Source organism: Solea solea, chromosome 5 (assembly GCF_958295425.1).
Source record: "Solea solea chromosome 5, fSolSol10.1, whole genome shotgun sequence".
NCBI classification, from domain to species: domain Eukaryota; kingdom Metazoa; phylum Chordata; class Actinopteri; order Pleuronectiformes; family Soleidae; genus Solea; species Solea solea.
In genome coordinates this window covers 20,209,236-20,227,856 of record NC_081138.1, presented here as the reverse complement: position 1 = coordinate 20,227,856, position 18,621 = coordinate 20,209,236, and the positions used below count along the sequence as shown (strand labels likewise).

The 18,621-nt window shown below is 41.7% G+C and overlaps 1 protein-coding gene across 1 annotated transcript in view; it reads right to left on the bottom strand.

The window, feature by feature from the left end:
• Window positions 1-565: 565 nt before the first annotated feature.
• The window catches only part of igf1rb (insulin-like growth factor 1b receptor), a 41,362-nt gene continuing 23,306 nt past the window's right edge, over window positions 566-18,621 (bottom strand). The window contains exons 4-21 of the mRNA XM_058628737.1: window positions 18,304-18,440; window positions 16,964-17,108; window positions 16,003-16,211; window positions 15,636-15,762; window positions 15,074-15,309; window positions 14,410-14,577; window positions 13,725-13,932; window positions 12,126-12,436; window positions 11,904-12,037; window positions 11,136-11,295; window positions 10,895-10,994; window positions 10,181-10,251; window positions 9,849-10,078; window positions 9,513-9,620; window positions 8,224-8,386; window positions 6,973-7,102; window positions 6,696-6,830; window positions 566-5,529 (exon numbers count right to left, since the gene is read on the bottom strand). Coding sequence (XP_058484720.1) covers window positions 5,001-5,529; window positions 6,696-6,830; window positions 6,973-7,102; window positions 8,224-8,386; window positions 9,513-9,620; window positions 9,849-10,078; window positions 10,181-10,251; window positions 10,895-10,994; window positions 11,136-11,295; window positions 11,904-12,037; window positions 12,126-12,436; window positions 13,725-13,932; window positions 14,410-14,577; window positions 15,074-15,309; window positions 15,636-15,762; window positions 16,003-16,211; window positions 16,964-17,108; window positions 18,304-18,440 — 3,301 coding nt within the window. The 3' untranslated portion in view covers window positions 566-5,000. The remainder of the gene's footprint in view (window positions 5,530-6,695; window positions 6,831-6,972; window positions 7,103-8,223; window positions 8,387-9,512; window positions 9,621-9,848; window positions 10,079-10,180; window positions 10,252-10,894; window positions 10,995-11,135; window positions 11,296-11,903; window positions 12,038-12,125; window positions 12,437-13,724; window positions 13,933-14,409; window positions 14,578-15,073; window positions 15,310-15,635; window positions 15,763-16,002; window positions 16,212-16,963; window positions 17,109-18,303; window positions 18,441-18,621) is intronic.

The window sequence follows — 18,621 nt, the reverse complement described above, 5'->3', positions numbered from 1 at the left end:
GGTTCTTCAGCCAGGCCTTGCGACACTCACGGTGAAGACATTTGAGCAATACAGACGACGCTCTTTGCTTCACAATGAGTAGATTTGGAAGGTGCGTTAACGGTGCTCTCTGTGTATTTATTTAATGGACCTGCTCTGTATCTCATGAGGTGCCCGTCACTATAGCAACCTACTAACAGCAAGTACCACACAGCCGATTCAGAACATGTCGTAATACAAGGTGACATCTCCGAGTTCATACGGCGATCTTTTCATTTTTGTGATGTAACCTGATTTTGGATATGTTTCCTTCACTCAATCCCTCATTTTGCAGTAATTGCACTCAACTTTTCTTGACATTCAGACATGCGATTAGAAGTGTATATTCGCAGCGTAACACACTGGACCTTTAAAGTTCGTTTGAGAACTTGTCAGCTCTACAATATGCAAATGTGGAGCAGCGCCTCTACTGCACAGTAAGTCCTGCTATCTGACAGCATTGCACAAATATTACCAGCTGAGCTGAATATGAAGCATGCACATTTTGCCCTCAAGTAGCAAGTGGTGTGGAAAAAGGAGCAGCAAAACAGTTTGCATACATTTTTATTCATCTTAAATCTTGTGTAGAAAAAAGAACAAGAGAAACAGACATTCTCTTTCCCTTCAGCCATTGTCCGAGTACTCAGAATATATAGATATCAGGAAATATTCTTACAACAGCATGTACAAAAGAAAACCAAAAATGAAACCTTACCATAACAGATCATTTAATTTAAAACACGAGTTGGAAAGCGATGAATAATAATTTATACACGTCAAAATCTGAGTAACAAATTGGCCATCATGTAATGGAAAACAAAGAAATTTGTTCTATTTTTTTACGTCTGCTCCGTGAGGTAATCCAGTGGTAAATAAGAGGTAAAAATCAGACCACAAACTGTGAAATACCCATTCTGACCTCATCACATCAGTCCAATCTGGCACCAGAACCCTGCAGTGAGTGGTGTGCTGTGGTCAGAGTGGGCCAGAGGACTCTGTCCACATCAGTACCCACATCACTGAGACTCCCAGCCTGAAATTACAAAACTGCCTTGTGAGGGTGGGAAGAAGACTCAAAAAAAAAGGAACAAAGGGAAAAAAAAAAAAAAGAGGGAACAGTAATGGGTTTACAATCACCATGGCAACAGGTCTAAGCACAAGCAGCAGTACCAAATTCCTGTAATGGCAGTAAAATAAACCCCTCAAGAGTATTCTGTCAACAGACATGAAGGAAAGAAACAAACATTTTAATTTGATCCACAGTCACCAGAGTTGTTTCTATAGCAACAAGAACAGGTCAAACACATCTCGTACGACAGACATTTGTCTCACTGGTACCACACTCATTAAAAACAAGAAACAGACTGCTCTCTGGAAGGATTTAAGCCCATTCGAGTGTGTGACAATGCAGACTAATGTCTTAGTCATCCATTCTTTTGTGAAATGCAAACAGACAATGCCCCCCCCCCCCCAGCAGAAATCCCATAATAGTTTTGGATGTGAAGTTTTGTTCTCAAATGACACCGTTTCCCGATCCAAACAAAATGGTAGCTGGAAAATTATATAATAAATATTTATATTTAATTTGTGTGACGAAAAAAACCAAATAGCCTTACAGGTTTAGTACGAGTTATTTATCGCTATATTTATGTCACATTATATTATTTCAGATTGCCATACAAAATAAAGTGTTGTCCATATCTCACTTCACAGCTACCTGGGATAGGAACATCTTTCATGAAGATGGTTAAAAGAGGAAAAAACAGAACAGAATAGAATAATTTTACCATCTGGGGTTTTTCGGGGGTGTCCTTCGAGAAAAAAACAAAACAGAAACAGAACAGAAGACGCATGCGGTAATGAAATGGCAATGCACGGGAGAAACAAACAAAGGGATAGACTTCAAGCTGAAGGTCTGAACACGGAGCAGGGTGAAGAGGAGAGGGAGGCCGTGGAGAAAGGGAAGGGTAAGCGGTCAGGAGGTCTTAATAACACGGAGAAACGTGCGCCAACAACTCGTCCGAAAGCAGAGTATCCGAGAAAACCCAAAATCCTCATTGCGGTGAAATCTTTCTCATATCATTAGCAGCTGCTGTTGTTGTTATCTGTTCAGGGCCTGAATAATAGCACGGAACGCACGGACAGAATGGTTTGGTTTGTGGTCTGAATTTGACCATATATCGTTACAGACAGACGACAGAGATGCTTTTCTGTACATGTGAATAGATTGAAGAAGCAAAAACAAGACAAAATGAAAGAAAAACTGAGGTAGATGAATGGTTGAGGGAGTATTAAGAAAACGTTCCCCTAAAAAAAAGCACAAGAACGCGAAAGTATCAGACGGAAAAAACAAAACTTGTGGGGAATTTGTACAGTGATTTACACTTCACATGAAAAGTAACACAAGAAATAACCAAGAAACATCTGGGCTGGGAATCCAAATAAAGTTTGGATGAGCCTTTATAACCTGTTCCATGTGGTCCTTCCTCTCTGATTATACAGTTACAGTTGGTACCGTGCAAAGGTGTCCTTTTGAAGGTGGATTCAGTTTTGTAGGAAAATAAACAGATCCAGGAGGAGGAGGAGGAGCTCATCAGCATTTGTTCATGGTATCTAGTGTCAAATTCTATTTTTCTGAAAGCGTTGTAAAAAATATTCTCAGTGCCGCGAGACAATTCCACTTATTTCTCAAACCAACTTAAATTTCAGCGATCTATAACAAACGCGGTGAAAAAAAGATATATAAGGGAGTTTTTTTCCAGCAGCACCCTTGATTCAAGAGACATTGATTTAAGTGAAATTATCCAAACACTTGCCTTCAGAAAAATACTATTGTTCACACCATTAAATAAGTTCTATTTTACTTTGTATCCTGAAACCAGTGACGCTACATAGCACCAATATATGGAGACGCGAAACTGACAAAAATCTAACTAAAATGCTACCAGATTCGTCAAACTCCGCTCATTAGTAAAAGGAAAATACAGTGGAGAGTTGAATACATTTCTAAAATGTTTTATTCATTTTACTCTTCTACTTTTACTTGCTCATTTTATTTTTAATGACTTTAGTTTTCCCTTTTTTGTCTTGTCGACACAAATTCAATTATTTATGGTATCCTGTTTTCTTGGCGCTCACGTGACGAGACTACTATATAATTCAAATGCTTCAAATAGCATTAGCTCGCAAACTCTGCTAACAGGTGTGTTGACTTAAATGTGTAAGCTTTTTTAACAATGATCTGATAACATTTGACTGCATTTTGTCACTATTGAGTCTCCATATGATAAGTGCAAGCCCATTTTTAAATGATATTAGGACTGCTCTTGTCTAATTACTCGAGCAGGAAAGATGCAATAACAGCATTGGAGGGACATAGAATCAGACAAACACCAGACAGCGCGTCTCTGGGTGTGACAGCAACGGAAAAAAAAAGAAAGAAAGAAGGATTTAACTTTTCTCTTAGACCTGAGATTTAGGTGGGACTCAGCAGTTGATGTTTGACCTCTGAGTACGATGATGGGTAGAGCTGGTCCAGTCCAAACCTTTAGAGGACCGAGGTCTTAACGTGTCCTGGGAGAACACTGATGGTCACTGGCACTACTTCCTGTCCTCTAGTCAGACAGAAGGGGACGTAACCATTGCAGCGCTTTTGAAAACACAAGGTGAATTGTCAAACAGAAATGAAACTAGGTCAGATATATATATATATGTATATATATATATATATATGTATATATGAAAAAAAAAAAAGGATTGTAGTGGAAACGTTCGTAGATCCAACCTGAAGGAGTTCTCTTTTTATATATATAGATATTAACTATATTACAACCACAAGAGAAATAAAGAATAGCAGCCTCTTTCTGTACACAATAAATGTCTCCAACCATATAAAAGTTAAAAAAGTGACACAAATTACTGGTGTGTACATAAATGCTCTGCCCATGTTGAGATGGTGTTAATGTAACGTTGACTAACTAGTCCAAAAAAACTTGGTATGTAGCAAGGATGCCTCGGAGCATTGAGCACAACCCAACCGAGACATAAATCTAGAGTTGTTCCCCCCCCCCCCCATTTTTTATACATTTCCCTTTGCAGTCTTCATCTTTTTTTTCCTTTTTTATTTATTTTTTTGCTTCTTTGCTGATTGGATTTGGCAGTTAAACTGTAAATAAACAGCACTGTGACAAGATGTGGCTCGATCTCAGACACGCCGATCTAACCAAGGTCTACGATATCAATCTGATAGAATACAGGAGCTGTACAATATTTAATAGCAACACAGGAGTGATGCGGAACTGTAGAGGGACGTCAGAACCGTGTAAAAACAGATCAAATTTTGGCAACGAGTTTGGCAGATTTGACCTATCTCCCTCTGGTTGTTCATTTTAAGCAGACTGGCTGTTGACCTGGCATTACGTGGACACCCAGCCTGCAGAGCAACAAGATGACTGAGGGAGACACTGACCTCTTTTTCATTTGATATGCTTCACCATAATGCCCGCCCAAAAGCCATCAAAATGCCAGTCATTTATAAAGGCCTTTTCCCATTTGGAAATGCATATAAAAAAGTAGCAAACAACAATTTATAAAATACGTTCAGCTATTAACAGAGAGAGAGAGAGAGAGAGAGAGATACTGAGATTTCTCCCAATTATTTTTTTTTACATCACTTTTTCCTTTCCTTCACTCAGCAGCAAGGGCAGTGTCATACCTGACAGCCAGCTGGTAGAAACCAAAAGTTAAATAATATGAAAAAAAAAGTGTGTGGAGTTACAGCAGAGCATGAAATAACCATTTCTTTCTCCGCCTTCCCGTGAGTCTTTGCTCCTCACGAGTAGCCACACCCAGCTGGTAGACGGTAGCATTTTATCTAAAAAACGACAAAAAAAAAACCAAAGAGAGATATGCCCCACTGTGACATCGGCCTCTGTTGAGCAGCAGGAGGCAGGGTTTGCAGTCTGGTGGGTGTCTCTGTCCTATCAGCAGGCAGACGACTGCGGGAGGGGCATGGCACGTTCATTTTTGCGCCCTCCGTTCATGTGTGCATACGGTGGCAGTTCTTCCAAAGACGGACGCATTGCAACGCCCGCACTTGTCCCGACCCCCGATCCCGCTGCAAGACTTGGACCCGACAGCCCGTTGGCCGCCTGCTGGGTGGACGCTTGCTTGTCCATGGCAGCAGCCGCCGACGTACAGGGAAAGGAAGGGGAGGCGGGGCTTAGTGAGGGGGCAGGTGGAACCTCTGAGCTCGGTGAGGGTGGGGTCTGTTGGGGGGTGGGGGGTGGCTGTGGCTGTGTGGAAGCAGGGGGGTCCAGGGGAACCTCGTCCATGTTGTCCATTTTCTCCAAGTGGACCTGTGGATTTTCGGCTGGCTTGTGATCAGCGCTGTAGAAGAAACTAACCTCTTTAAAAGATGGTTCAAGTTCGTCCTTTAGGCTGCTGATGATCTCCACGAAAGAGGGACGCATCTTAGGATTGTACTGCCAGCACATTCGCATCAGCTCGAACCTACACACAAACCACACAAAGGTCAGGTCAGTCAGTCAGTGTGACAAAGGAGTTCTGCTGTAGGTGATACAGTGGTCATTATGGATCCCAGTGCTCCACATGGTTCCTGACCTATGGTGAATGTAACAAAGACGTTTCCCGACGAGAAAGGACTGGTTCACTATGTACAGCTAAGGACTAAGACGGGTTACCTGGAAAGAACTGTCACTAAACTCTGCCCGCTATTAGACTTATACCGTATATTGATATACACGTACAGTATCTGTAGCAGTCCTCCATCACCCACAATGGCCACATACTGTTATAAGATTATTCAAAGGGGTAGAATTGAGACAAAAGAAAGTTGCACTAACACACAGAGAATACATTCTCTCCCTGCATAAGAGGAAATGTCTTTCTTTCACAGGTAATGGCAGTAAGTACTGAAAAGGGACACAAACTATTTGACAACAGTGTGTATAAACTGCACCATTTGTTTATCTTGTCACTCATCACACAGACGGACGGACTTGTGCTACCACAGCGACTTCAACTTAACAATGTGTCACAGAGTGACATACGGCGGCGCTGTAATGCCGCTGTAACTGCCGACTTTAGGTCCGTGTGTACTGTGTAATCAACCTGGAGCTTGGGTGGCAAAGGGGTTGTGACGCCAATGTGAGGCACTGGAGCTACATGTATATCGCAGCTGTCACAAAGTGCTTGGGAACTAAAATAAAGCAGACCACCTTATAAACAGAATCACTTGATATTAACTTGATTGCGCACACATAAACAGCACTCTCCCTCTCACCAGTTACAAATAAAGATTCGGAAAATAAGCCGCCATCATCATTCTCACAGCAAAAACCCCTTGCGGCTTCACATTTGTTCTCCTCATGACTCCACGAGCGTCAGTGTTTTGTGGTCGGTGGCCAAGTTCATTTTCCACATTCACTACTCCTTTGATGAGGGTTCATGCTCGGCCCTTTTTCAGATTAAGTGCAAACACATCGCAGAAGACAAAAGAGCCTACAGTGACAAACAGCTGTGGATTGGATCACTAGAATTGTTTCAATAGCTGTGAGAATAAATAGAAGGGATTGACTGTTTAACCAGTAAAGCAGCAAAAGGTGCTAATTTGCAGATTTGTGTGTGTGTGTGTGTGGGGGGGGGGGTTCTCTTACAGCATGTCAGGACAGTTCTGAGGTTTGTCCAGCAGCCCGCCCTCCATGACAAAGCGCAGAACCTGCTCATTGGACAGACCCTGGTAGGGCTGCTCTGACAGAGTGGCAATCTCCCACAGTACAACCCCGAACGACCTATGGAGAGGAAACGAGGGTGGTGGGGGGGGGGTAAACAAGTGTGTCTTTCATTACCACAATTATCATCAAAAGACATTTTCTGAAAGCAGTAAACACAGACAATTAAGTCCCCATGTCCGTTTGCAGGTTTGCTGCTTACCAAACATCAGAGTTAGTGGTGAAGACTCCATCTTTCAGAGACTCTGGTGACATCCAGCGCACAGGGAGCAAACCCTTACCACCTTTGCGGTAGTAATCCGTCTCATAGATATCTCTGGTCATGCCGAAATCTACGAATACACACACACAAAGAGAAGTCAAGCACTGACAATGTCATCTTCTGTTGTTAGCTACAGGAGACTGAAGACACGTCACCCCTCATCCAAGAGGCTTCTTCAGTTCTGACTATCTGGTGGGAAAATCCAGGCATTTAGCCTCTGAAGGCTGAAAAACCTGTGTAGTGGCTCGTTAAGTTGAACAATGCAGATCGCTCAGCCCTCTGACCCAGTTTCACCTGAATCGAGATGTGAAAGGGGGTCACTGAGATGGAGTCTGCTATTGAGTGAGCAAAGTGACGTGGCCTCAGACTGAATGCTCTGGCTGCCCAAAGCAGTTAAAATTGTCTTATGCCATATCTGTACATCGGTCCTTGGAGTTTTTATTGATGATGCACCTCTATTTTTTTCTGCTGCACCAACTACCTTGACCCTTGCAGGTAGGTTGGTCATGTCTGGTATTAAAAATCTAATTTGATTACTTTAACAATAGACAATTTTTTTTCAATTGAACAATTTTAAGTGACGGGGCTGCAGTCTGAACCTATCCTTTGTGTAAGCATAATCTGTGCTGCTATAATAAACCTGTAAAATGCCACACACTTAAAGTAATTTAAGTTCAATATTTCAATGTATAAGAGTTCAAACATTTGAAATTGATCAGTTTTTATGAGACACATATGACATGAAGTAAATGGTCTCCATATTTATTGTGCCTTTCTAGTCTTGATGACCACACAGAGCGCTTTACCTCCTGTTTTTATTGGGAGGAGCTTGTGGTCGAGTGTGTTGCCCAGATGAACAACAGCACGTAGACTGGGACTGAGCCCCCGACATTACGACCGGAAGACAACTCTCTTGTACCGATCTAATTCAGGACCATACATACGTTTAAGTTTTGTCTACCTGTGTAGATTATATTCATGTGATGGTTTTTGTGCCTCGATCATGATAATTTAGTGAAAAGTCAGGTTCCAGTGACGCTTGAACCTAGTTAGTGCATTCTATTTGGTGGAGCAGAACTTGACAAAACTACAATGCAACTCATAGATGTTTCATTTTGCATGGATAAGGGTTGCTCTGCCGCTCCAATTTTGTAGGTGGCAGTGAACTCTGACCTCCCTGTGGTGATTTACCTCCTATTTTAACAGCAAAGTCCTCAGCCACCATGCAGTTCCTGGCTGCTAGATCTCTGTGGACAAACTTGTTGGCGTTGAGGTACGCCATGCCATCAGCGATCTGTCCTGCCATCTGAAGCATCTTCTTCAGCGGAGGGAGAGACAGGCTCGACCACTGTTGCTGGAGAGAGACAGACAGACAGACAGACAGACAGACAGGACATAAGTGTAAGTATTTCCAAAAAAACACAAGGTCTTGATGATTATTATGATATTAACCATTTGTGTTTATATTAGAGTTGAGAATGCGGAGTAAGAATTTCAGAAATCTGAGCTGAGGGAAAATTTCAGACTATTTTCATAGTTGGTACACATTTTTTATTTTTTTTCTGTAACCATTATCATCCATACTCATGATCACCTACTAAATTTTCCAGACTATTATAACACAGAGAGACAGAAACACACACCACAAGATGACTCAGTATTCCCATCTGCATTTTCTGGGGAAATGCACATGTTCTAGTTGGAATTGCTGTCTCATACTTTCTAAAGAATCTCAAACTTCTGCGGCTATGATAGAACTACCCTGCACTGCAGCTTCACTCAGCAAATTCATGGAGGCCTCTTATTATTCCATTTTTTTACCCCTGGAATTCCTCTATATGTTAGACGACTCCATTTATCAAGTTTTAAGCGAGTCATCAAATGACCTGAAGTCCTAGAAACAGGCATAAGTCTATCACAGCTTGAAAATCCAAGGAGAAACACAGCTTATTCCCTTTATAGCACAAGGCGAACCCAATATTCATCAATTACTAAATTAATTGCCAACTTTGATAATTGGTTTGCGTCTCTTTTTCAATAATAAATACAAGCTTTCTGATTTTTCAGCTTCTTAAGTGTTAATATTCTCTGGTTTCTTTGCTCCATATCGCAAATAAATCCTTCAAACTGAATCATTTTATCATAAAATAAAAAACAAGACATTCGAGAACATCATAATTTCAAGGTTTGGTAAACTCTGATTGACATGTTAGGGAACAAACAAGTACTCAACCGAGAAAATAATCGACAGATTAATCGATTATGAAAACAACATTTTCATTTAACCAGTCACAAAGCAAAGCTTTAACATCAGCAGAGAAATAATTTTCATTAACTCACTATAATAAAATGCTGTGCAACACCATCCCTATTATAAACCATTACCCGCAAAAGGGAGGCTGATCAACACCATTTGTTTCTACACATGTTTGATGACTTGGTTGGAAAAAAACAAATGCAGATATTAAATCAGACAATACCTCTTTGGGTCGGAGGGAGCGTAGGTAACTCTTCAGGTCGCCTCGCGTCATCAGCTCCATGATGACCAAGGTGGGCTGGCCCTGAGAAACCACTCCCAGGAGACGGACCTGCAATAAATGCAGCACAACGCCATGAGATAAGAAGAATGAACGCACAACCTTGTCTCCTAGAACAGAACCTGACCATGGTTTTACTTTCCATAATTCTGATGTGACTTCAAAACATATTCTGGTAATCATAACCATTGAAAAGTCTAATTTGACTAAAAACTGAAAGGAACATCCAGTGAACAAGTAATTAAGACAGAATGTGTGCATTTGTCTGTGTTTACGTACCACATGGTGACAGTTAAACTCTTTCATGACGGACGCTTCGTTGAGAAACTCTATCCTCTCCCTCATGCTGGCCGACTCGTTGACAGTCTTGATGGCGACCCTCGTCTCCGGCTCGTCCTTGACCACGCCCTTTGCCAGGCCCTCGTACACCATGCCGAACGAGCCCTGGCCAAGCTCGCGGCTGAGGCAGATCTTCTCCCGCGCCACCTCCCATTCATCTGGTACATACACTGCACAGAATGAAAATATCCATATGTCAAATGAGGTCTTTATACAGAGAAAAAAAACTTTGTTCAATTCAGTTCCTGACAACACAATACTATTTCACCCACTTTCTGCAGCACTGAAGTACTCTGGGTTGACAGAGGCATACAGGACTCCATTCCCAAGACGGTCACTGTTCCTGCTCCAAAACAAAAGAAAAAGCGTTCACAAACACACACACACACACACACACCCTTATACTACACACCTCTATGTACAAATGCACGCACACACAAACATTGCCCGCACACTTGCCACAGTTTCCAAAGAATATTGACAAAATACAACATTGAACCATGTCACTTTCAAAGCATACAGGGATTACAGCAGACTCAAGATTAAAACATTTGCAGAGATTATTCCTGAACAGATCATTACAGCTACCTACAGTAATTCGCCAGTTTGTATTACTTGATGTTGTGTTTTATTTCACATGGATATGATTTTTATTCATTTATTGACTTATTGGAAATTGCATGATTGTGTTTTTAAGTTTTGTATGATTGTGTTTTCACGTGTTTTGCCTGATGTGTTATTCTGGGGTCTTTGTTTATGGTCAGTATCAAAGAAAATTGAGTGTCCCCTCATTTGATGTTTAAATTATTCTTGGTAAATTTTTGGTAGATTTTTATAAATAAATAAAAATCCTCTATAAGTCTCTAGTTATCTGTTGTGCTGGTTTGATTTAGTTTAGCTTGGTGACTCAGGTTAAGTAAACTAATATTTATACCCGTATTATATTTTTCTGATACACAATTCCTACAATCCACAGAATCACACACCTTTTCTTGTTGAAGACCACCAGCATTGTGATGAAAAGGCAGATGAAGAGGATGATGGCGACGGGAACAAAGATCATAGCATAGAGGGCGTTTTCATATCCTGTTGGGTCAAAACATTTTTGGATTACTGCGATTGTTATAATTAGCATCTTTTATTTATTATTAGAACCCCCCCCCCCCTGCAAAATACTGTGAACAGACAGAGAGGAGTGACGATGATGAGTGAGAATGTGAGTCTTACGTTCAGCCACATAAAGATCCACAGTCTGTGTCCAGGAGCCGTTGCCAGCCAGTGACGTGGCTCTCACTCTCACAGAGTAGTTTCCCGGGCTGAGGTTGGAAAGCCGAACACCACGCTGGGCTTGATACATCTGACCAGACACGCACTCGTGTTTTTCAGTCTGACACACACACACACAAACACACACACACAGACAAATAAGAGAAAGCTTATTATGGAAAAAGTTGCTGTGATCCAAAGACGAATCTTTACAGTGCTGTAAATATTCACTGTAATTACAGTGAAAAACCTAATCTACTTCATTACTCATAAATAATAAGATTCATCAATCGTCACTGGGCCAGATGATTGTATAATATGGCATTACGTAACCAGTTGACACTTAAATAACAGATAGTTTTGGTCGATGACTATAATTCTAATGTTTCACTCTTATTTATTGAGTGAATCTGTTCTGTGTCCAATCTTATTCAGCCCTCTTCCCTCACTCCGCGACTCTCCAACCTGCTCCACCTTTTGCCCTCAAGGAGGCGATATTAGTCAATTAAATTATGGCCCACCTGAAAAGGTTTCTATACTATATGTATCTTATTTTAGCTCTTGGATACCGGATATCTTACTTCTATGTTTGTTTGGACAAATGAAGATGTGTGTAAAGATGTGTCTGCGAAGTCATGTATGAAAAGGATATAGATTTTATTTGAAGTCAAAAAATATGTAAGTAAAATTTTACGTTCACTTTCCTTAATCCTTGTTAAGTCATCTTACCTCAGTGGCTAGTTTAAACTTGATCTCGTACATAAGGATGAGTCCGTTGGGGTGAGTGGGTTCGGGCCAGCGCAGAAACACCCAGTCCTCATGGCCCTCCCAGGTCACCGGGCCCGGTATGTCGTCGGCCTTTTCTGTAGAACACAGGAAAATAGGTTACCAAAGAGACTAAACATTGAGATCATATGTCGGAAAGGATTTGAGGTACACTTCTTTTCTAACCTGCAGGCTTGGTTCTGGAGAAGACGAACTCTGCCGCACTGCAACGTTGAACCTGTCCATTGCAGGCGTGAATGTCAATGCGGTAAACCGTGAATGGCTGCAGGCCAGAGATCTGCAACTCGCGCTCTGTCACAGATTTCTCCTTGAACTTGTACTCCCTGTCTGCTGGCTCTACGTAAGCGGTGGTGCTGCTGTTGTTACCAGTGGCTTGGAGAGGAGGCACAGTGGTACTGTTGGTGTGCAGACGGTTGTGCCGGGAGTGAGTGGCGTTGGCGATGGCAAAGACATCTCTACGGCGGCGATCTGGTGGCCTGGAAGTGAGACAAAGTAAATGGCAGGGTTCACTAAAAACATCAAACTTAGAGCTATTCATTGTACTCTCCAAACGTCGACAATGACTTAAGTACTTTAATCGTTTAATCGACTGAAACCAAGTAAACAGTAAATGAAAATTTAACATTACAAAAAGACGCAAGGCAAGCCGAGAGCTTTTTGCAGAGCGGCAGATGATGACAAAGAAGTATCATTTGTTCATTAGTCTTTTAGTCTTTCATGTAGATGCCAGAGTTATCGGAAAACTTTTCTCATTCAGCTTCCAGCGTGTGAGTGACCTGCTTTCGTTGTCATGTGGCAGTAATTTCCCAAGATGGGATGAAACGTGGTAGGCAATAAATGAAAAGAACAGCCAAATTGTTTTGAACTTTCACAAGCAACATTCAGTGTAAGCCAACATGTGACATACCACAGCCACTGCTATAACATTTGACCAGAGTGCAACAGCATCTTACCAAGCTGCTCCTCAGGCATATGCATTCAATTTCATTTGTTTTAAGGGAAGAGGAGTTTTTGTATAACCTCACAAAAAAAAAGTTTTGCCATGTGGACAATTTCTTTCATCTACAGTCAAATATGAAGCATTTCCATCTTTTCCAAAAATATTTTACTTTCAGAGTGACTGAAAAAATAAATGATTCATACATAAATCATGTTTTCTATCTCCAATAGTTTCTCACAGTTCTATCAAATTAAAAAAAAAACAATCACATTACCAATTCAGAAAGTGACACACATGTTCAATCACACACACTGCAGAGGCTAAGGGGGGGAAATGAAACGCAATGTGTTGACCACTATTTTCTCAGTGGAACTGAGAACATCTGCATCTGCAAAACAGGCAACAGGAAACTAAATAACATCAACTGGTCTGAACCCTGTGTGTGTGCATGTAAATTTGATGCAGGTGTCTGATTGTACAACAAAGCACAGAGTCCTACAGCGGCAAAAAGACCTAGAGATAAATTGGACCTACTCCCTCCTCTTCTTTTTTTCTTTTTTTTTTTTTTTAAAAACACATGCTTTATTGTACAATGACCCAAAATAAATAAATAAATAAAAGACTCATCTGAGCTCTGTTTATAGCTTGTGCTAATTCTGTTCCTTCACGGGTAGCTTTGACCAAAACACTGCAGATCAGTGAGAGCAGGTGCTTCAGCTGCTTTTCTAGTGACTCTGCTATTACAGCTCTAAGGATGAACAGTATCGTGGTCAGTGCATACCTACACAGTATGAACAATAAGCTGATGACAATTTGTCGCTTACCGTGGTGTAAAGATTGAGTTGTGCAGGAAATTTTCAAAGACTTTTCGGTAGGAGGCATCAGCAGCTTCTGCCTCCAGGTCCTCCACTGACTTGGGGCAGGGGCAACACGGACCTTTATCTGCCCCCTCAGTATCTGGCTTCATAGGCTTGGTGTCATCTTCCTGATCTCCCACACCGATAGCAGCAATCCTTATGGGGATCTTCAGCTCTACAGGGGAGAGGAGGAGGATGGGTTTCATTATCAGTACAAGATTAACAGCTGGCGGTAAAGTTGGGTGTTTAAGAGTGTGTGTGCGCTTGTATTTGTTACTCTTGAGGGCCTTTTCAGGCATAAACCCTGAGCTTGCCGAGACCAGCTCTCATGGAGACCAACACTGGTTCCTAATGAGGCAGAGCCTCTTTTTCAGACAAACGGGTCAAGTTTCGGCCTAAGTAATGAGAGGATTTTTTACATTTCTATTTACTATTAGTTTTCCTCTGGTCTGATGACTACTTCATTAGAAGTGCATCTATTACCACAAGGTGGCAACAGCAGCATTTGTTTGTTGGTAAAGTGCACATGCGTTGGCAGAAGTGATTACATTTACTGGGATCCTTGAAAACATCTCTAACCTGTTCCTCTTAGCTCTGTTCCCGTAAGGAGATATGGCACAGCCATAATGTATGTGGGTGTGTGTGTGTTTACCTTTGGAGCAGTAGTTGTGCTGGTACAGCTCTCTGTCTTCAGCTTGTTGCTGCCATCTGACCAGGTAGTATGTCTGGTTTCCATTTGGTGAGACAGGGGGAGACCAACGCACTACCAGCTGCGTTGAGGAGTTAGAATATGCTCGCACATCCTGAGGCATGGAGGGCGCTGAGAGAGAAAGAGAGAGAATAGTCTGAACTCAGTATCATCACATATGGCCCTTTGATAAACCTGATTATTTCCAACAGCCTCTATGAAACCCCTCTCCTTCAGGGTGGGTTGCAGATTCTACCCGTGCAGATGTCACATCTGACATCACAGAACTGCTGGGTCTTTCCACTGCAGCTGGATTTGTTTAAAGACGTCTTGCATTTCATTTAATTGTATTACAGTTTTAGTAAATACATTTTGTCCATCTCTTTGAATTCCAGCTGTGTTTAGTCAAAAGTCTTCTCAGCTACATCCCCTTACAGTGCACCAGGATCAAAACCAGAAATGTTACTTAATTCCAGTGCCACATGGAACGTAAACAGAATATTACCTGTCAGACAGTATGTTAATAATACAGTTTAACAAGTGAAATCTCATGTCCATTAAAGGCTCATATAGTTCGGTTCTCAGCCTACAGACTGCATCCTTTGTCTTGTGAGATTAGAATGTTTACCCGAGGGGCTGGTCCGGATGTAGACCACCTTGCTCTTGGCACTTGGCATATGTTTGTCTTCCACCATCAGTGTGATAGCTTTGACGAAGATGGCGTACTGCGTCCAGGGCTTCAGGGCGGACAGTAAAACTCCGGGGTCAGAGTCCTTGTCTGGTCTCAGCTCCACGTCCACCATGTTCCAGCTGTTGGAGCCACAACCATCCTGCCCCTCGAACTCTGTGATGTTCTGGTATGGTCTGGAAGGAGAACAAACAGTTCATAATCTATTAATAAGAAGGACGTCATGTTAATTACAAACCTTTTGGCCATTTGTGTTTATTGCAGTTATTCAATCCATCCATTAATCATTTAAAACGGATGTAAACAAACCCTTTACAGTGTTAGCTCTATTTCCGGCCACATCATTTTATTTGAGGTTTGACGAGACGAGAGGCCATTTAAATGTCTCCTGCAACAGTTGGATGGCTCCAAAGAATTTGTGTGGATAGAAACTGGTAATAGTCTTTTTTATCTATTGTTAATTATAGTAAAGCAATGGTTGGGGCTACTGTGAAATACTTACGCCTCCTTGTAGTAAACAATAAAACTGATGAGGTCTCTATAGTCGGGCGGCCGGTACCGTTGCCAGGTCAGTTTGATCCTTGTGTTGCTGGTGCTGTTGGACTTAAACCTAAGGATAGTACTTTCACCTGGCAGGAAAGCAGAGCAGAGTGAACATCAAAGTACTTCAATATGTTTCTATTAAAATGTGCAGGAATTAGTCTTGTTGACAGAGTAATGCAGTAAATACAGACACATGGTGCAGAACAAGATCAGGCTCGAGGCTTTTACTAGCTGTGATTAAACTACTGTATCTCCTCCACATGTACTAGATATAGGCATTTAGATACTTTTGTGGGTTCTAACACTGAAGCTCATTTGACCCTTACAGCTGGCTCGGTCTCCGTTGTTTCGGAAATCGCTCTCATCAAAGTGGCCCTGGGTGCCCGTCTTTTCCCACATGCTGCGGATCTCAGACATGCAGAGCTTTGGGTTGGCTCTGAAGAACAGCTTTCCTGTTTTGATGGTGAGATTGTGCTGTTTCCAGTCCCAAAGATATTGTAGCTGCTGGTTGTCGAATGCTGAGAAGGCGTACATGCTAGAGGGCAGAGAAAGGAAGGATGAACGAATGATAGTCAGAAACACATCTTTTCTACATTCACCGTGTAGTGTTTTTGCTTCGGGTTATGTGGGTATTCATGACGAGCTCAAGGCAGAGGATAGACGAGTTTGTCTTTAACTATTTCTTTAATAACTACAGGCGAGGAGAGGAGAGGTTTTATGAGTCAGTGGGTAACACCCAGACATCCGGGAATGACGGTAATCTGTGCCTTGGGACAGTAAGATTCCTGCGAGCTCAAGGAGAAGCAGACGGATGAGGTTGTGAAGGCCACTCCACGACCCTGAGAAAACCTTTCCTTGGACTGTTGTAAGTTATGCTGCAGTCTAGGTCTTATAAAAAAGAAAGGGGGGCAGAATATGCGGTTAGCTTCAGTCTGTTGATTTACTTTTCAAATTAAAAACAAGATTCTCCAAGTCAGTTTGAGATACTTTATCACAATTAACATTTCAAAACACGCGATGTCTGTCTTCATTCCAGGCGCCCACCTCAGAGTCAAAGCAAAATTTCAGCGGTGACCTTGACCAGCAACATTAGAACACAAACACGCACCGTGGTATGAAGTTAGTAGAATAAATGACTTCTCAGGAGAATCCTCTTTTAGTAGATTAGTAGAGAAGAACTCTAGTCAAAGTGTGACCATATGCCAACACAATTTGGGGCTAAAACTGTGATTGTATGTACTCATAAAGTAAAATACCATATGACTGTGTGATGTGTGTGTCTCTTACTCATCCAGAAGCTGCTCTCCATCGATGTATCGGAGACTGCGGAGGAAGGCCAGGGAGCTCAGAGTGTGGGAGTGTCTGATCCTCACATAGCCCGTCACCCTCTGGATTAAACCTGTGAAACTCTCCAGCTCTGCCACCATGTTGTCTAAATACAGATTTACTTCAGTTAGTACATACGTATCCTCTTAGTCCATTTATGCAATTATTCTCTTTTTTTCTATTTATTATTGTGTTAGTCATTTTGGATTGACTCAATTAGGTTCATCAAGTAATTATTGATTAAATATGCCAAGCTGTGCAAAAGTTATTGAAAGTGTGAAAGATTTTTAGGTGTTTCGAGATATGAACATCTATAGAGTTAAATAATGAATAAATAACTTATTTCCTGAATTACCTAATCTATTTGTTTGCTACTTGTTTGGCCCATTTGTTCATGTCCCACTTGGCTCCATGAACGGGATTTTTCCAGTTATGCAGTTTATAGTATAGATCAAATAATCGAAGGGCTGCTTTCATACCTGTATTTCGTTTCGATTCAGGGGGTTATATGTCACAGTGTTGCACTTAACCTTAGTTTGATTCGTTTTCATACGACAGTCTAGAACCGACATGCCCTCAGCGCTACGTGCTTGTAAACGGTTTTGTGATTGGTCAGGTGTTTTTTGGGAAATTAGCCTTTTTCTGGATGGTGATAGATTGTATACACAGTGCAAACAAACCGCCTCATGGAGCAATTGCAACCAAGCGCAACCCGATTGATTTGTGGCATAACGACATGCGATTGCTGTGCTCACACAAACCCATTAAAATCATCTAGGGGAGAAATGCCCCCGGTTTCGGAACAACAAGCTAAGTATGAAAACACCCCAACTAATGACCAGCACTGAGCTAGTTGGCGGCAGCTAATGGTTGCCCTGACAAGGTTGATGAACAAAATATTTTTTTAAATATAAAAAATTATACATGGGGCCATTGCCACCCTGCTTTCTAAATATCATCATCGGCCACTCAAAAACATCCATAGTCGTCAACTAACTAGGAGTTCCTAGTGTGTAAGATGCTGATGCTAAATATGTGCACTACCCCTCTAAAATAATGTATAGATACAGAGTTCTGCTGATGTTCTCAGACAAAAGTGGACTCTTTGTGATGACATAATTGATATGGTTCAATGAAGGTATGCAACTAACAGGTCGTTATAACAGATTAGCCAAAAAAGCATGCAGGATATGGTGAAGTAAAGATAAACTTGTCTGCCCTCCATTAACTAACACAGGCTGCAGTAGACATGTTAGGATTGGTGTTATTGCTGTGTTGTTGTGGTTCACTGCAGTACTTACGGCCTCTGCGGATGTTGATATGCAGGTTGCCTTTGATAACAGTGCAGCCTTTGAGAGACTGAGCAGCATCCATGGAGTCGATGACCTTCTCGTCACATACTTTATCACACAGACCATCACAGGCTGTACAGTACATACTGGCGACAGATAGACAGACATAGATGTAAGAGACAGGATGTGGTTAACTTGTACAATGTCATTTCACGAGCACACATTGTTAAACCAGAGTCCTTCAGCTCTCCCCTGACCTTTTATTTTTCATTTCTGTCCCCGACACAATTTGTGTCAATGGTTTTACAGGAACAGCTGAACGCTTTC